The 15204-nt window shown below is 45.2% G+C and overlaps 1 protein-coding gene across 1 annotated transcript in view; it reads right to left on the bottom strand.

The window, feature by feature from the left end:
* Nucleotides 1-15204, bottom strand: part of LOC117134631 (irregular chiasm C-roughest protein) — a 67517-nt gene that overhangs the window by 19302 nt on the left and 33011 nt on the right. Inside the window, 9 exon segments of the mRNA XM_017992223.1 lie at nt 5271-5511; nt 7307-7340; nt 8679-8792; nt 9134-9307; nt 10287-10445; nt 12544-12707; nt 14039-14159; nt 14276-14387; nt 14589-14737. Coding sequence (XP_017847712.1) covers nt 5271-5511; nt 7307-7340; nt 8679-8792; nt 9134-9307; nt 10287-10445; nt 12544-12707; nt 14039-14159; nt 14276-14387; nt 14589-14737 — 1268 coding nt within the window.

Here is a 15204-nt window from a genome sequence, read left to right as displayed (position 1 = left end):
AATGAGATAAATTGTGCGCACACAGATAATTGCAAGGCACGGCACGGCACGGCTGGGCGTGCGTATAGCGGTGCGGCTAGCACTCGAGCAGGCGTTACGCCTTGTGTAAATATAACGTATACGTAATAATTGGTGCATGTAATGCCAAAAGCCAAGGCAAGATGTTGCAAGGAGAAACGATTTGGCGCTGATTGCTACCAGTAATGAGAATAAACATAATAAACTTTAAGCATGTTCCTATCAGTTGTAGTTGTATTTACATATGTATGTTGCACTTAAAATTTAAGCTCTATGCTGAACCACACACGCCACAAAAACAAAAAAGTAAAACATTCTTTTATGTGTAATTCGCTTTTCGACGCACGCATAAATTAAACATGTTGTTCGCACTCTCGCGCTTTCATTTTTATTATTTGCTTTCAGCGTAATTACAGATTTTCATATTTTATGCGCTTTGACATTCGCAAACACACGAATTGTCGTGAATTTAGTTCTCCTGCAGCTGCGAGCTCTTTAATGGCAGCCAGCCAGCCAGCCAGCCAGGCAGGCAGCATTTTAATTTCCTTTCTGTGGCTGTGGCTTTTTATTATTATTATTATTGTACGCTTTTTTTTCGCTAGTATTCAATTAAACTTAATTGTCTTGCATTTGCAAAAAAGTTATTCCTTTTGGGCTTGTATTTTCATTTGAAACTGTACAGGCGAGTAAATTTAACATTGCATCAATTCAACTAAAAAACTTAACAACAATGAACAAGTATTGAAAGAATATCAACTCTTAGCTGTGCCTTAGACTTCAGCAAATGCATTAGCTGTAGGATTACAATAGTTACACTAGTTTACATACATTTATTTACGTAGGATGAGGATAATCTCGCATGTGTGGAATAGGGGACTCAGTGAATTCTGTAACTATAAATTTGATTTATGCACTTGAATTTGCTAATTAACATGTCTAATGAATTCACTTTAATATAGTTCATATATATAGTATGTATAAGTTCTGCAAGAATTGCATCAATTGTTAATTGAATCGTATTTATTGTCAGTTGTTCACTATAATAGTATCGTTAATCTAGTCTACTCAGATTGACATTTAAGGTAGTATAGCTTTAGTTCTCCTCACATAGCATGGGGTAAACATATAGATTATGTATATGCAAGCAGACTTATATAGTATAACATATATATACACACACATAACATAGATAGTGGCTCTATCGATTGCCTCGCATTCGGGGCCAATCAGTCGCGCCAACGGTCATTGGCCACAATCCCGTAATTGTAACTGTAATTGTAATTGTAATTGTAATTTTGGGCGCAAAACAAAAACCCAAAAATGTCGCATGAAATGTTGACAAATCCAATTGCTCAACTAGTTCTAGGTGGGCAGACAAATTGATACACAGATACAGAGAGGCAGATAACAATGTTTCGCAATTTGCAATTTTGTGTTGCCGCCAGGTGAGCAAAATCAATCTTGTTGCTGCTGCTGATGCTGCGGGTGACAATGGCATCGATATTGCTGGCAAACTCAATCGGCAGCTAACATTCATATTCAAGTATGAATGTCTCGTTTTCGACATTGCCAGCTGTTGGCTTTGTTGCTGCCGCTGCTGCTGCTGCTGCTGCTGGCGTTGCACTCGCTGTGGACATGCTGTGTTGCTGATGCAGCAGCAGATTGGATGATGTTGCTGTCGACGTGACTCTGGCCGAATTTACTTGCGACAACATTGCGGCTGCCGTTAATTTGTTGCCGCTGTACGGGTTACCTACGGCCCCGTAATAGTTTAACGTTGAGCTTAGTGGCGCGTTGCTCACAGAGCGACGCTGCGGTGGTTGCTGGGGCAGCGTGGGCGTGGCTGATGCCGTTGCCGTTGCATTGCGCAATGCTATGAAAGTGTCAAAATTATCAACAGTCGAAGAGGCATTCGATGTACTCGAATTGCGACGTGCCACCAAATGATGTTGCTGATGTTGCTGCTGCTGCTGCTTGGCCAACAGCACTTGCGGTTGCTGGGCACTGGGCAGCAGCAGCTTCTGTTGCTGCGACATGGACGAGTTGGAGGATGATGAATTCGAGAGCGAGGATGAGTTGACCGAATGCGCGGGCGGATGTTGCTGCTGGTTCGCATAGTATTTGCGCAAATTCTCCAACATGTAGCGATTAGTTAAGCTTCTGTTCGTGTTTGCATTTTCAACTGACAAGGTTGCCCCCAGCGCTGCGTTAGCTTCCCCAGTTGCTGCTGCTGCTGCTGCTGTTGTTGCTGCTGTTATTGTTGTTGCAGCTGCAGCTGTTGGTGTTATTGCTGCTGCTGCTGTCGCTGCTGTTATTTCAGCTCTCAGTTGTGGCTGCTGCTGCTTGCTGCTGGTGGCATAAAGCACGTCGCCGCCTGCGGCAACAGTCGGCTGCAATACGCCATGTGCTCGCTCCACTCTGCTTGGCATTGGGTGCGGCTGACTGCGTTTGTAATTAGCCAGCGCAGCATGCGGCATGGCACGCTTACTCCTGCTGCTGCTGCTGCTGCCAGCCTGATAGCCTCGTGCTGCATAATGCGCCTCCATGAGATCCGCGCGCCGCTGCTTTGTGGCCGACACAGTTTCGAGGTTGTCGTTGCCGCCGACAAAGCCAAAGTATTCATCGCCAGCATACAGCTGCTCCAGTTCGTCATTGTGCCGCTCTGCACGCTCAAAATCGCTGCGACTGCGTTGAAAGTGCGCCAAGTAACTCTCCCCGCTGAGCGTATGGGCGACAGATTTATGCCGCTCGCCTGTCGCCTGTCCATGTCCATCAAGCTCACTCGCCTGTCGCTGCAAATGCTGATTGAGCGATTCGTAGAAATTGTTCTCAGCCAGATTCTCATGATACGAGCGCATGGCCTGCTCCTGGCCTCGATACCACTCCGGCTCGGGCTCCACGCATTCATTCATATTAACACGTATGCGCATATCCCGCATGCCACTGGGAGTAACTGCAGCGGCAGTGGCAGCGGCAGCATCTGCAGCAAGCTCCAGCTCGTCATCATCGTCATCGTCGTCGTCGTCGTCGTTGTCGTCATCGTAGAGAAAACGAGTTGAGCTGGCGCTCTCGGCCAGCAGCAGATCCTCGCTTTGCTCCAGAGCCAGCGCATAGCTGCTGAGATTATCAAAATAATATTCACACATCTTGTCGGGATGCTCATAGCGCAGTTTGACCAAATGCTCATCCTGTTGCTGCTGCTGCTCCTTGTTAGTTGTTGCTTGTTGCTGCTGCTGCTGCTGCTGCTTTGGCGTCCTTTGTTGTGTGGTGGGTCCGCTGAACACTGAGGCATAGTCCGAGCTGCTCAAAGAGTCCGAATGCAGTGCATTGCGCTTGGTTGTGGCTGCTGCTGCTGCTGCCTTCAGTGGCAGCGTGCCCAGATTCTCATAGTTCGGGTACGCTTGTTTCTGAGCTTGAGAGGCGCTGCGCTTGTGGCGTCTGCGCTGCGGCGTTTCGGCTGCAGCTGTCTCGGCCAGCGCTCGCTTGGCCAGCGCCTGACGCTGGGCGCCCGGTATGCGACCCACGGACTGTGTGGACTGCTTGCTGCTGCTCAGCTGCTGCTCAAAGTTCTGCTCCAGATAGTGCTCCAGGTAGTGCAGATTCTTGCTCAGGTCTATTTCGGACTTGTAGCTCTTGTAGATGGTGGCTTGCTTGCCGGCGGCGTGCGCGGCAGCGCAGCGCGACTCGTAGTTGGATATGTTGGCCTGGTCGCCAATGAAGCGAAAACTCTCGTCCTTGACCAGCGTATGGAAGCCGCTCAGTTCGTTGCTGCTGCTGCCGCAGCTGGCGTCGCTGGCTGTCTTGAAGTTGCGGCACTTGTCCTTGATCTTCTGTATGCCCTGGCGCGTCTTGGCCTGCAGCCGCTCAAAGTAGTTAGACTTGCTGGGCGCTGAGCTCGCCAGCAGTCGCGGACGCAGCGCAGTGTGCTGCACGTCGTAGCCGCCGCTGCCGGCGAGGCGCATGCTCTGTATGCTCTGCGTGCGATTGGGATAGCGGTAGCTCAGCTTGAGCTTGGGCAGCGAGCCGGGCGGCGGCTCGGGCTTGTGCAGGCGGCGCAGCGAGAGCTGCTTGAAGATGGCCTTGCTGAGCTTGGGGCGGCTTTTATCCGCGGCCGGCTCGAGCGTCTCTGCATTGAAGTCCTGGCGCTCAAAGCGGCAAACGGGCACGCCCTGCAAATAATGCGGATTGCTGGCAGTTGCTGCTGCTGCTGCTGCTGCGCCTATGGTTGGCCTATCGAATAGGCGTCTCAGGCCTTTGCTGCCGCGTTGTGCGGGGCGTGGCGCTGGGCGCAGTGTCGCATTGTTGGCACAGCGCAGGCGAGGATTGACGCCAAGCGTGAGTATTTCATCGTCGTGAAAGATGGAGAAGGGATTGGTGATCACCGTCGAGTTGTCGCTCTGGGCGGTGAGGCTGCTTACGGATCTAGTCTTAGCGTATCTAGGATTACTTATGGCTAACTGCTGCTTATTGTCTAATACAACTACAACTTTGGCTTCATTGTGTTGGTGTGAGTAGGCGTAGGCGTGTGGCAGCAAGGGCGGCAACTTGGCCGTGGCCTTTGCCGCCGCCCGCTTGGGTCGCAAGTCTGCCTCGGAGCGATGACGCCGCCAGTTGGGGCGTGGGCGCTGCGGCTGCTCACGCAGCGAGTTGCTGCGCTTGCGAAAGCGATAGAACGGATTGTTAATGCTGAGCTTCTGCAGCAGCAGCTGCGTGTCCTCAGCGCTGCCGCTGACCGGGAGCGACGCCGGCTGCTGCTCAGGCTCGTTGCTTAGATTTAGGTTGAGCAGCTTGGCTGTTGCCTGCGGCTTCAGTTCACAGTTCATGTTGTTTTCTAGCTCGCTAATCGGTTGCTGCAGCTGCTGCTGCTCTTTTCTGTTGCTACTACTATTGCTACTGCTATTACGCTTGCTACTACTATTTAGCGTACTGGCTTGGCTTAGACTATTCGAGCTATTGCTCGCTGCACCCAATCTAATATTATTCTCACTGCTATTCTCGCTGCTGTTGCCTTTGGCTAGCTCTAGCGTATTGTTGTTGGTCAGTGATGTTGTTGTTGTTGTTGTCGCAGTCATCGTTGTTGTGCAGTTATTATTATTATTGTTGGTATGTTCATGTTCTGGTTGTTGTTGTTGTTGTTGTTGTTGTTGTTGATGGTGTTCATGTTGATGCTGATACTGAAGCTCATTGCTTTCATTATCAACTGCCTGCTAGACCCTAGTGGGCGGTTGTAATATCATTGCAGCCATGCGTACCTTCATTGCCTCCGGCGATCCATGTCCTGGGTATTGTTGCTGTTGTTGTTGTTGCTGTGCGGCAGCATGAAGCGCGCTTACCGCATGTTGCTGCTGCTGCTGCTGCTGTTGTAGTTGCTGCTGTTGCTGCTGCTGCTGCTGCTGTTGCTGGTGATGATGAAAGCCGGCGGGCGTTGTGTAAATTGAATCACCTTGGGGCCCACTTGTGCTATCCGAGCGTGATTTCAAATCAGCTTTTTCGCTGCGGGCGAGAAACAACAGAGGCAAACGATAAATTTCTATTCGCAAAAGATTCCAAATTGGTAATATGTATGACAATTGTGGCCGCCCATCCCCATCGCCATTCCCATCCCCACCAATCCCCTCAACGCTTTTGTAATTTGCAGCTATTGATTGGCAAATTTCATGGCTGACGCTTAGCTGAATATCAATTTATTTTGCCGAGTCATGCCGCCGGCGCTTGTTTACATTTGGCCTAGGAAATTAAATACCACGCTTAGCTTAAAGCGCTGGCACACCCCACCCCACCCCCTTTCGCTTGCCAGCTAATGCGATCAGTTATGCATTGATTGATGCGCAGCTTTATGAAATTGAATACTCGTTGCGGCTAGTTTTGTGCACTCGGCTGCATATATAATGATTACTGCCACAAACATGCAGCGAGCGGAAATTCGAAATTCATTTCCGTGCCGAGCACCCCACGCCCCACACCCCAAAACCAATTTTTTGGTGCAACATTTTGTGGCTCTGTGTGTGTGTGTGTGCGTCTAAGCGCATGTTATATAAGCAAAATATGGAAATTTTTAAATGAGAAGCAAGCACACCAATGTGGCAAGCCAAAACAACGGCCATGGCCTCATAATTCATGTCTAAACAGCCCCACAAGCGTAGCTTGAATATGTGTGTGTGTGTGTGTGTGTGTGTGTTTGTGTGTGCTGGGGGGGTGGACACGGGTAGAATTGTGAGCGATTATTGGGTAGCGTGCTTTGCTCTACGAAACAAAATACTCAACATTTTTGTTGCTATCCTAGCCTGAAACACTTTGGCGACTTTGCAATGTTGAATCCTTTATATATGCCACACACACACACACACACGCACACAAGCACATTACTCATTGTGCTTGGGCTATGAGCGAAAAAATTAGAAAAGGGAAGTCGAGCGTGTGTGTGTCTGAGCAGACGCAACGCATAAATTGGCATGACAGCGCCACCTGTTGGCTATTCTATGCAAGCGCAGCGTCGATTTTTACAAATAAATTTATGTGTGCAACGCACTATGGGGCATTCAATATGATTATGCGGCATTAAATCAAACTGTAGAGTATTGTATTAGGCAATCTCAATACCTAAGTGTATATTATTTATTTTTGACAAAAATGGGCGTGTCTCTACAAGAATATATTCAGTTACTTCTATTTAATGATTATTTAAATTTAATAAATTCAACAAACAGAACGTTTTTCTGATACATTACATGTATCAGAATGTAAATATAATATAAATCTCAATATGAATAGTGTGTAATTAAATTTAAGAGAATCCATTACAATCGATTAGAGGCTCAGCTTGACTGAATCTTTCTAGAACAGTTCATATATCTACTATATACGACACGACTTTACATTTAAGTCCTTTCATACGTACAGAAATTATAATGTTTGAAAAATCATATGCTATTGCTCCTATAGAAGAATTTAATAGAAATTAAGTTTTAGTATGCATACATTTTTTTAAACTTTTTTCCAATTGAGTCGAAACTGTTGTCGTATTAGTTTTGTAACATTTTACATATAAAAAAAATTAGCCATAGCACATAGCCGCTCTTATTTTGGACACTTAGATGGTATGAGCTCTTAAGTCTTCACATTTTAGATATGAGCCATAACAGTTTGAAATATTCTTTATAATTTAACATTAGAGATGAACGACAAATTTTTCTATCAAATGTCCCATAGTGCAGCGTTGCATACATAGCTGTATGTGTGCGTGTGTGTGTGTGTGTAAGTGTTAGAGTGTGAGTGCTTTTCAACTTACCTGTCTTTATCCGATGATTTATAGCCACGGGAACCTGCAATGGAAACAAAAATAATAATACATGAGTTTGCTATCTGCGTTGTTGTTGTTATTTGAATTTCTATTTTGCAATAGTTACGCTTAAATTTAACACATAAATGTGTAGGCGCATATATATATTTATTGGTTAGATTGATGTGTAAATAAATTGAGCAGCCAAAGGCGTCAACTTGTGTAATTTTAGCACTCAAGGATCTTTGCCACAGATCTATCTTGATGTGTGTGCTGAGCGCTGTCAAATGGCGCTTGATTATTTGACAAGCACTGGCAGCTGCACTGGAGCTGCTGCTGCTTTAAATTTTGTGGCTAAAGGGTAAGAAATTGGCAGCTTGATTGACAACTAAGCAACAAGGCGTAATTGCCTGCGGAATTTACTATAAGATTTGTATATTGGCCAGCCAAGGGCTTTCTGCTATTTTCAGCTTGAAACAAATTTTAGGCCAAGTTTACGTTTGTGTTTTGTACTTTACGTTTGCAGCTAATTGTTTAAGTATTGCTACTTTGGCGGGTTTTATTTTGTTTGCGGCTGGTTCTCTAATTTGTAATTAGGCAGCAAAAGTTGCGCAAATTGCCAGTCGGCGCCTTAAAGCCGCAGCTCTCTCTCTCTCTCTCTCATTCGCTGTGTGAGTTAAAGGCGCCAACAGTTGCAAATTGGATGCAAATGGTAAGCAAATTGTTGCAAGTAAGTCTCTGCCACTGCCGCTGCCGCTGTCGCTGCCGCGCTTCGAATCCTTTTGTGTTGAGCCTGGGCGGAAAAGGAAAACTGACCACAGGCACTGACAGCGCCAAACGCGCTAATGAATATTTTATGAGATTTATTTGAGTTTGAGTTTCCAGCAAAGCCAAAAGTTTTCCTACCCCCACGCCCACGCCCACCCACTGACGCTTTGTGCTATTTGTTTGTGGGGCATTCTTATATTTTATTTTGCTGTTTTTCTTCTATTCATATTTTTATGCTTTGGCTTGGCTTTGTGTGTGTGCGCTGCGCTGCAAGTTTTTGTGTTCTTGCAATTAGTGTGACAGGCGTCGCCTTTTGGCCACGCAGACCGCAGAGCAGCGCTGAACATGAGCAGAGCGCCCAAGTTCGTCGGCCGGCATTGGTTGAAAATAATGAAGAAATGCTTTAATTGCTGCGGCCTTGACTGCGACATTTTCTCTTTGAGTGGCGCTCGTAATTAATATGCGGCATTGTTGCCAGTCGCCAGCGCCAGTGCCAAAGCCAGTGCCAGTTGCTAATTGTTGGCGCCCACATTCTAGGACTGCTTTGGTATTTTTATAATGTGCTGGCGCTGGCTCTTTAAACTTTTTAACGAGCCACATCCACTCAACTTACCTTTGAAGCAGCATTTTTTGCTCTTGATGGCATAAATGCAGAGACAAATCAGAATCAGGATGGCGGCCATGCAGCCGCCCGCGACGCCCAGCAAGTAGCTCATCTCCAAAGGTTCTACGCATTCCACAAAAGCCGCATCAGCGAATATGCAAGCAATAAATGAAATTGAATATTATGCATATATATTGTGTATCAGATGGAGTGTGGATATTAATATTGATATGCACACGTATAAAAGGAAAATATTTAATGAGTTATTTTCATGCAACATGTTTAATTTGAAGTTTGATTAATTGCGCGAATAAGTTTCGAGAAATCAGAAATCAGCGGCTATTAAATTTCTTTGTGCAATTTACAGATAATTTCCAAAGGTATTCGCTTTAATGATATGCATGTGTGTGTTCGTGTGTGTGTGTGTGGGATGGAGTAAAAGAAATAAAACAAACACTAGGCACCTGCAAACGTACCCTCCACAATTAAATGTATGGCATGGCGATCGGTGCCGCGTTCGTTCTCAACCACCAGATAATATGGACGCGAGTCATGCTCATCGCTGTTGTGGATATGCAGAGTGGACAGATAGCAGTCCTCGCGCCCGTCCTGCTGCATATCGTCGGCACGGAAGCGATCTAGAGTGGAGCAAACAAACAATAAAATGCAATCAATTAAATATGTGTATTTATTTATGGCAATTTAATGCGCCAAATATGAACAGAATTATGCACAATTTGTCATTGTAAATCATTGGCAAATACGCAAGTGGCAACTACTATTATTTATTAAACAATTAAAGCGCTGATTGATGGCAGTGCCAGTGCAGCGCTATGTGGGGCTGGGGGGCGTGGCATTGCTACAGACTGCAGCAGACAAGCTGAAAATGAAGACTAATGCGCGAGATTTGTTGTTAGCCCCACGATGCTGCAACTGGAAGCAGTTCACGCCAAAAAAAAAAGCTGCAACGTCAAGCGACGAATGGGAGAGCGGAATGAAAAACGAGCTGGAGCAGCAGCGCGCGCGTGTCGCTGTCCGTTGGATCAAGGATTACGGACAAGTGACACGCGTAGGAAGAAGTCAAAGTCGTCAGACTGGAACTAGGGATAGCACTGGGATCTCGTCCCTGCCACCAGCCACCAGCACTAGCATAGATAGTACATCGTACCTGACTGTGTCATTGGTCTGGGTCTGATTTGGTCTGTTGGCCTCGTAATCTGTCTTGTATTGTGCGGTGGCATGTGGCAATGCGGCCATGTGGCATGCCGCACGTACTCGGGGCAGCGAGCTTATTCAATGTCAAATTTGCGGAAAAGGTTTGTTAATGAGCACTCAAGCGCACAGACCCCTGCGCAGAGGCTCTTGGCTGTTGCTGCTTCTGACATGCGCTGCCTTTGATGCGTTGGCTCGCTTTGCGTTGCGTTGCGGTGCGTTGCGTTGCGTGGCGTGGCGTTAATTGAGTTTGCGCTTATTGAAAAAGAAAAACTACAACTAAGCAGCTAATTGCATTTTCATTAGCTGCCCAATGAAGCGCATGCCATGTCCGTGTCCGTGTCCGCGTCCGCATACATTTGTTCGTTCGTGTTCGCATCAAGTATGTATGTTACGTATACGCACCTATGCCCGAGCCAGCTTCCAGACGCAGCGAGCCCCACTCCCAGGCCACGCGGCTCGGTCGGGGATCCGCACACACCACCATAGTGAGGATGGCCGGCTCGCCGCGCTTTACGGCAATCGTGTGCATCGAGGGATGCAGACGCAGCACCTGGGGCGCACCTGTAAATAATTGTAATTGAAAGGCTTAAATAATGCTGCAATCAAAAGCTGAGACTTAAATTCTAAGCATAATTAACGTATGTGTAGCTTGAATTACTGCAAATTATCTGAATAGCACTTGTAATTAAATTTAACACCGACTACACATTTAGCCTTCGGCCCCAGACAAGCTAAAAAATGCGCAGCGCTCAACCACAAAATTCAACATACGCGACACAATGTTTGTTGCAAATAGTTGAGCGCAGCTTTTTCTATATTGGAAATTGCCTGCAGCACACACAGACACATGCATGCATGCATGCATTAGTGTGTGTGTATATTTATATTTTTCATTTATGAGCAGTGGCTTAGCTAGCAACGCATAATGAGCTCTGCTATTTTTTAGATTTATTTATTTTATATATATATGTATACACATATATTTTTTTGTAGCTGCTGTTAGTTAACTAGTTCGTTAGATTTTTATGCCATACACACACATATACATCGACGTATGCATGTGTGTGTGCAAACTGTTGTGCGCTTTCTTTTTTGCTGCTGCTGCTGCTGGTTAGCTCAGCTAAATTGCTCGTGTCCTTGGTTGGTCATAAATTATGTACGTGCTGTGGTATTCAGCACTAAATTTAAATATTTTTTTGTTGTTGCTGCTGCCTCTGTTCTGTTGCAGTTGCGCGCTTGCTTCTTGCTCACGGCACTGGCCATGGCTATAGTTGTCCTGCACTGCGCTCGACTTTGCGCTGCTTTTTTTTTGCCTTTCTGTGCTTCTCTGTTGTTTGCTATGTGGTCATAAGTTCATTTTGAATTTGTGTAACATTTTGGTTTAGTCTGTTGCAAGCTCGCTGATTCAGTGGCGCCTCCAGCCGTCAAATTGTGTGGCTTAAAAAAGAGATGCCAACGCGCCAGCGCTACCCAAGTGCAGCTTTTTAATGGAGTTTTGTGTTGTTTTAAGTGCGCATTAGTTGCGCGGGGGCAGCCCAGAGAACTTAAGCGAACAATGCCCCAATCAGATGGCACACAAGTTAACAAACAGTGGCTATTAATAAATGCATACAGTTGCACTTTTACTTTCTGTTTAAATTATATAGTGCTATAGTATTTGCAGCAACTTACAAATTGCATATTGACAAATATTTGTTTGAATTTTAGGGCAGCTATTAAATTTCATAAACTTTCATTCTTTTATCTTTTCTCAATTGATTTTTGATTGAACAATTCAAATGCTTGTTTAAAGGAAATTGACACTCTAGAGAAAATTGAAATAAAAAATAAGCGGGCTGCTTGTAGTGAGTCATTATCGGCCTAACAGTTGCTTAATTGCTTGTCCTGGCATAACTCATTTTATTATTGCGGCCACAGCATTTTCTGTCAGCGCCACCAGTTGCGGTTGTACTCATATATTGCGGTTAGCAACAACAAATGCACAAACATAAAGAAATAAAGAAACCTACATGCAGCAATGACAGACTGGGTAGCCACAGAGTTTAAAAAAAAAACCTCAAACCGAGCCGAAATCAGCTTTCAGCTGGTTTAAGGACGCACAGATTTCTCTTTTAGAGGCAGAGTTACGGTTAAAGTAATTTTTCATGAATAGCAGCAACTCTTAGTAACGACAACTAACTATTCCGAACTATTAAAAGTGTTGAAGTTTTACGGCCTTAGCTCTGGCTTTAAGTTAGTTAATCAGAAAAGTTGTATTAGGTTATAGTCAAATGAAGTTAACTGAAGTATATATAGAGATCGACAGTATGTGTCGCTATAAGTGTTCAAAGAGTCTAAATTTAAATGACAAACAGTGTCAATATAACAACACTTCACGTATATGTTTTTTTATATATTAACACTTGAGTAGTATGAGCACGCGCTTATCCTAACTTCAAATTGTATAAAAATTTTATGTGAGCTCAAACATTTTTCCCACTTGGCATATTCTCTTTATATCAATGGAAAAACAAATAACTTCTGTTTGTATAGTAAACTTGGACCGAGCTGTGCTCCTAACATTTTACTTCGGACCGAGGCTGGACACGCCCATTTGGGCCATATCTAATTGAAAGCACTGAATCTTAAATTTATGCGTATCTTTTACTTATGCACTTACCCACAACTTGCAGTGATACTGGATCCGAAATGGCCACGCGCTCCTGACCATTAATATAACTCGTAGCCCGGCACTCGTATTCACCTTGATACTCATAGGTCACGTTGTCGATAACCAGGCGGGGCTCGTTGCCTCGCTCCACATACTTGGAGCCATGCGAAATACTGTCAAAAATAGAGAACAAAATGCAAACCGGAAAATGTGAACATTTTTTTAGGCAGCAACTGAACTGATTGGCAAAAATGCAGCAGCCACATGGCGACTTTGGTGCCGCAGCATAGCATAAGTGTGTGCGTGTGTGTGTGCGTGTGTGTGTGAGGCTGCCGTAGCGATGCAAGATATTCGATATATTTTTAATATGGCAAAATGCCTTTTATGTAGCAACATAGTTGTTGTGCTCTCTCGCTCGCTGTGCGTACAAGCGCAAGAAAATGCCTTTGCCTTTGATATGCATGCAGAAATATTTTCTGATCAACGAATTTCGTTGGAGAGTTGTTGGCTTTAAGGTAAGAGCTGCAGACTTGAAGTGCAATTAAAACCAACAGCACATAAATCAACAGATAATGCTAATGCGAGTCCAAATTATGCTTAAAGCTAAATGTAAAAATATGTTATCTTCGCTCAAAAGTCAATTTGTATGCATAGCTGACATGGATGTTGTTGTTGGCACACGCGCATTGATTTATGTCAGAGGCGCACTCACACTCTGTTGAATTTCTGTGCCACGCGCCATTGAGCGTGAGTGTATGCGTGAGTGTGCGTGTGTGTGTGTGTGTGAAGACAGCTCATTGCGTCTCACGCGCAGAAATTAGTTTTCAACAATTGAAATTTAATTTCTATTAAACACGCGCAGGCACGCTTCATTAAATCAACACTTGAATGAGAGAGAGAGAGAGAGAGAGGGAGAGAGCTGGCAAACAGTGCGTATGAGTCGCAGTCGCAGGCATTAAGCCAATCAATAAGTAGGCATGCCTCTCAATCAATCGACAAGTACGCCCTGGCACTTTGGCACTCTGCATATGACAATGTCTTTGACTCGTAGCGTCTAAATATGCTCGCAAATCACGTACAGACAGCAGAGAGAGACAGACAGAGAGATAGATAGAGAGAGAGAGAGACTGTTGCTTGGACAAGTCGAATCGCAATATCCACAGCCTGGCAAGCTAATGTACACATCGATGTAATCAAAAGAAATGCAGCAAAAAAATGTCATAAGGCAGCGTTTTTTATGTGTGTGCTCTATAGTTAATTAAAAGGCTGCAAGTCGTATTAGTTGCCGAGTCCTTGAGTGAAGGAGCGGGCTGTTGTATTTGATTGTGCGCAACAAAAACTCATTTTGTGCTCAAGTTTGTGCTGGGCTATTAAAAATAGTTGCAAGTTGAGCAACGATGCGCATTTATTTGCATTAAGTGTACGTTTGTAAATAGCAAACAGTAAATATTGCGCATACGCAACGTGCATTGCATTGAAATTAAGGCTAGCTCAGTGGACTTACCGCTGCACCCATTTGTAAGCGGGCATGGGATTGCCGTCGGCCACGCACTCGAACGCTGCTGGACTGAAGAGCGGCGCGGTGGTGAGACGGTCGGGGCCAGCTGAAATAATTTTGGGTGGATCTGACAATGGAAAGAGCGAGAAAGAGAAAGAAAAGAAAAGAGCAAGTCAATAAAAATTTAAGCAAGCTTTAAATAAATACGAGCAAGAAGACAGAGCTCAGGCTCAAGGCACTCACATTTAACGTCCAACTGCACCGACAGCTGCTCCGAGGTGCCCACCGAGTTCTGCGCCTGGCAGGTGTACAGACCAGCGTCGCGTCGCCCAACAGGACGTAGCTGCAGCGTTTCCTGTGAGAGAGCGAGAAGGAGTAGAGATAAAAGTTGTGTGCTGGCAATTTAATACAATTACAAAATTTCTGCTACACTTAAGATAAATACACAGAGCGATGGCGCAATTTTTTTTTGGTGCAACATAAACAAGCTGCAACTACAAGTTGCTTGCTTGCTTGCTAGAGTTGAGTTGGCTTGGCTGGAGTTGAGTTGACTTACCTGCAAGCTCGCTATCTCGGAGCGTCCGGCGCGACGCCAGACGATGCTGGCTGGTGGATTGGCATCGGCCACGCAGCGCAGCACAAGCGCATCCTTATCCTCTTCCAAGTCGATTTCCGGCGAGCCAATTAGTCGAATGGTTGGCGCGTCTGCGAAGCATGAACAAGCGCCAAGATGAGTAAGCAAAACAAGCACTAACCAATACAGAGGCAAACAGGACGACAGCATAGGACATCAGAGCAACAAGAACAACAACAACAACAACAGCCACAGCAAGAAGCAATCGTAAGCTTAAGCGTAATGGCTTGTTGTCCTTGTTGCTCACGTCCTGTGCGCTGTGGGGCCAAAAACTCTTGAATTGCTTAACTAAATAGGAAATTGTTGCAAATTGTAGTTATTTAATTATTACAGCTGTCTGCAATGTTTGCTTTCTGTTCTCTCTCTGTCTGTCTGTCAGTCCCATGTTTTCTCTCCTTAAGCCCAACGACATAATTGCAATAAGCTCTGCTGATGTCCGCTGGGCATTGACTGGAACTAATTTATCTAAAGCTAAAGCTAAAGCTCAGCTGCGCTATCTAACGACCAAAGATACTTAAAGATATTGCCGCCCATCTAT

Source organism: Drosophila busckii, chromosome 3R (assembly GCF_011750605.1).
Source record: "Drosophila busckii strain San Diego stock center, stock number 13000-0081.31 chromosome 3R, ASM1175060v1, whole genome shotgun sequence".
Lineage (NCBI taxonomy): Eukaryota > Metazoa > Arthropoda > Insecta > Diptera > Drosophilidae > Drosophila > Drosophila busckii.
The sequence above is the reverse complement of the archived record's forward strand: the minus strand, read 5'-3'. Positions and strand labels throughout refer to the sequence as shown.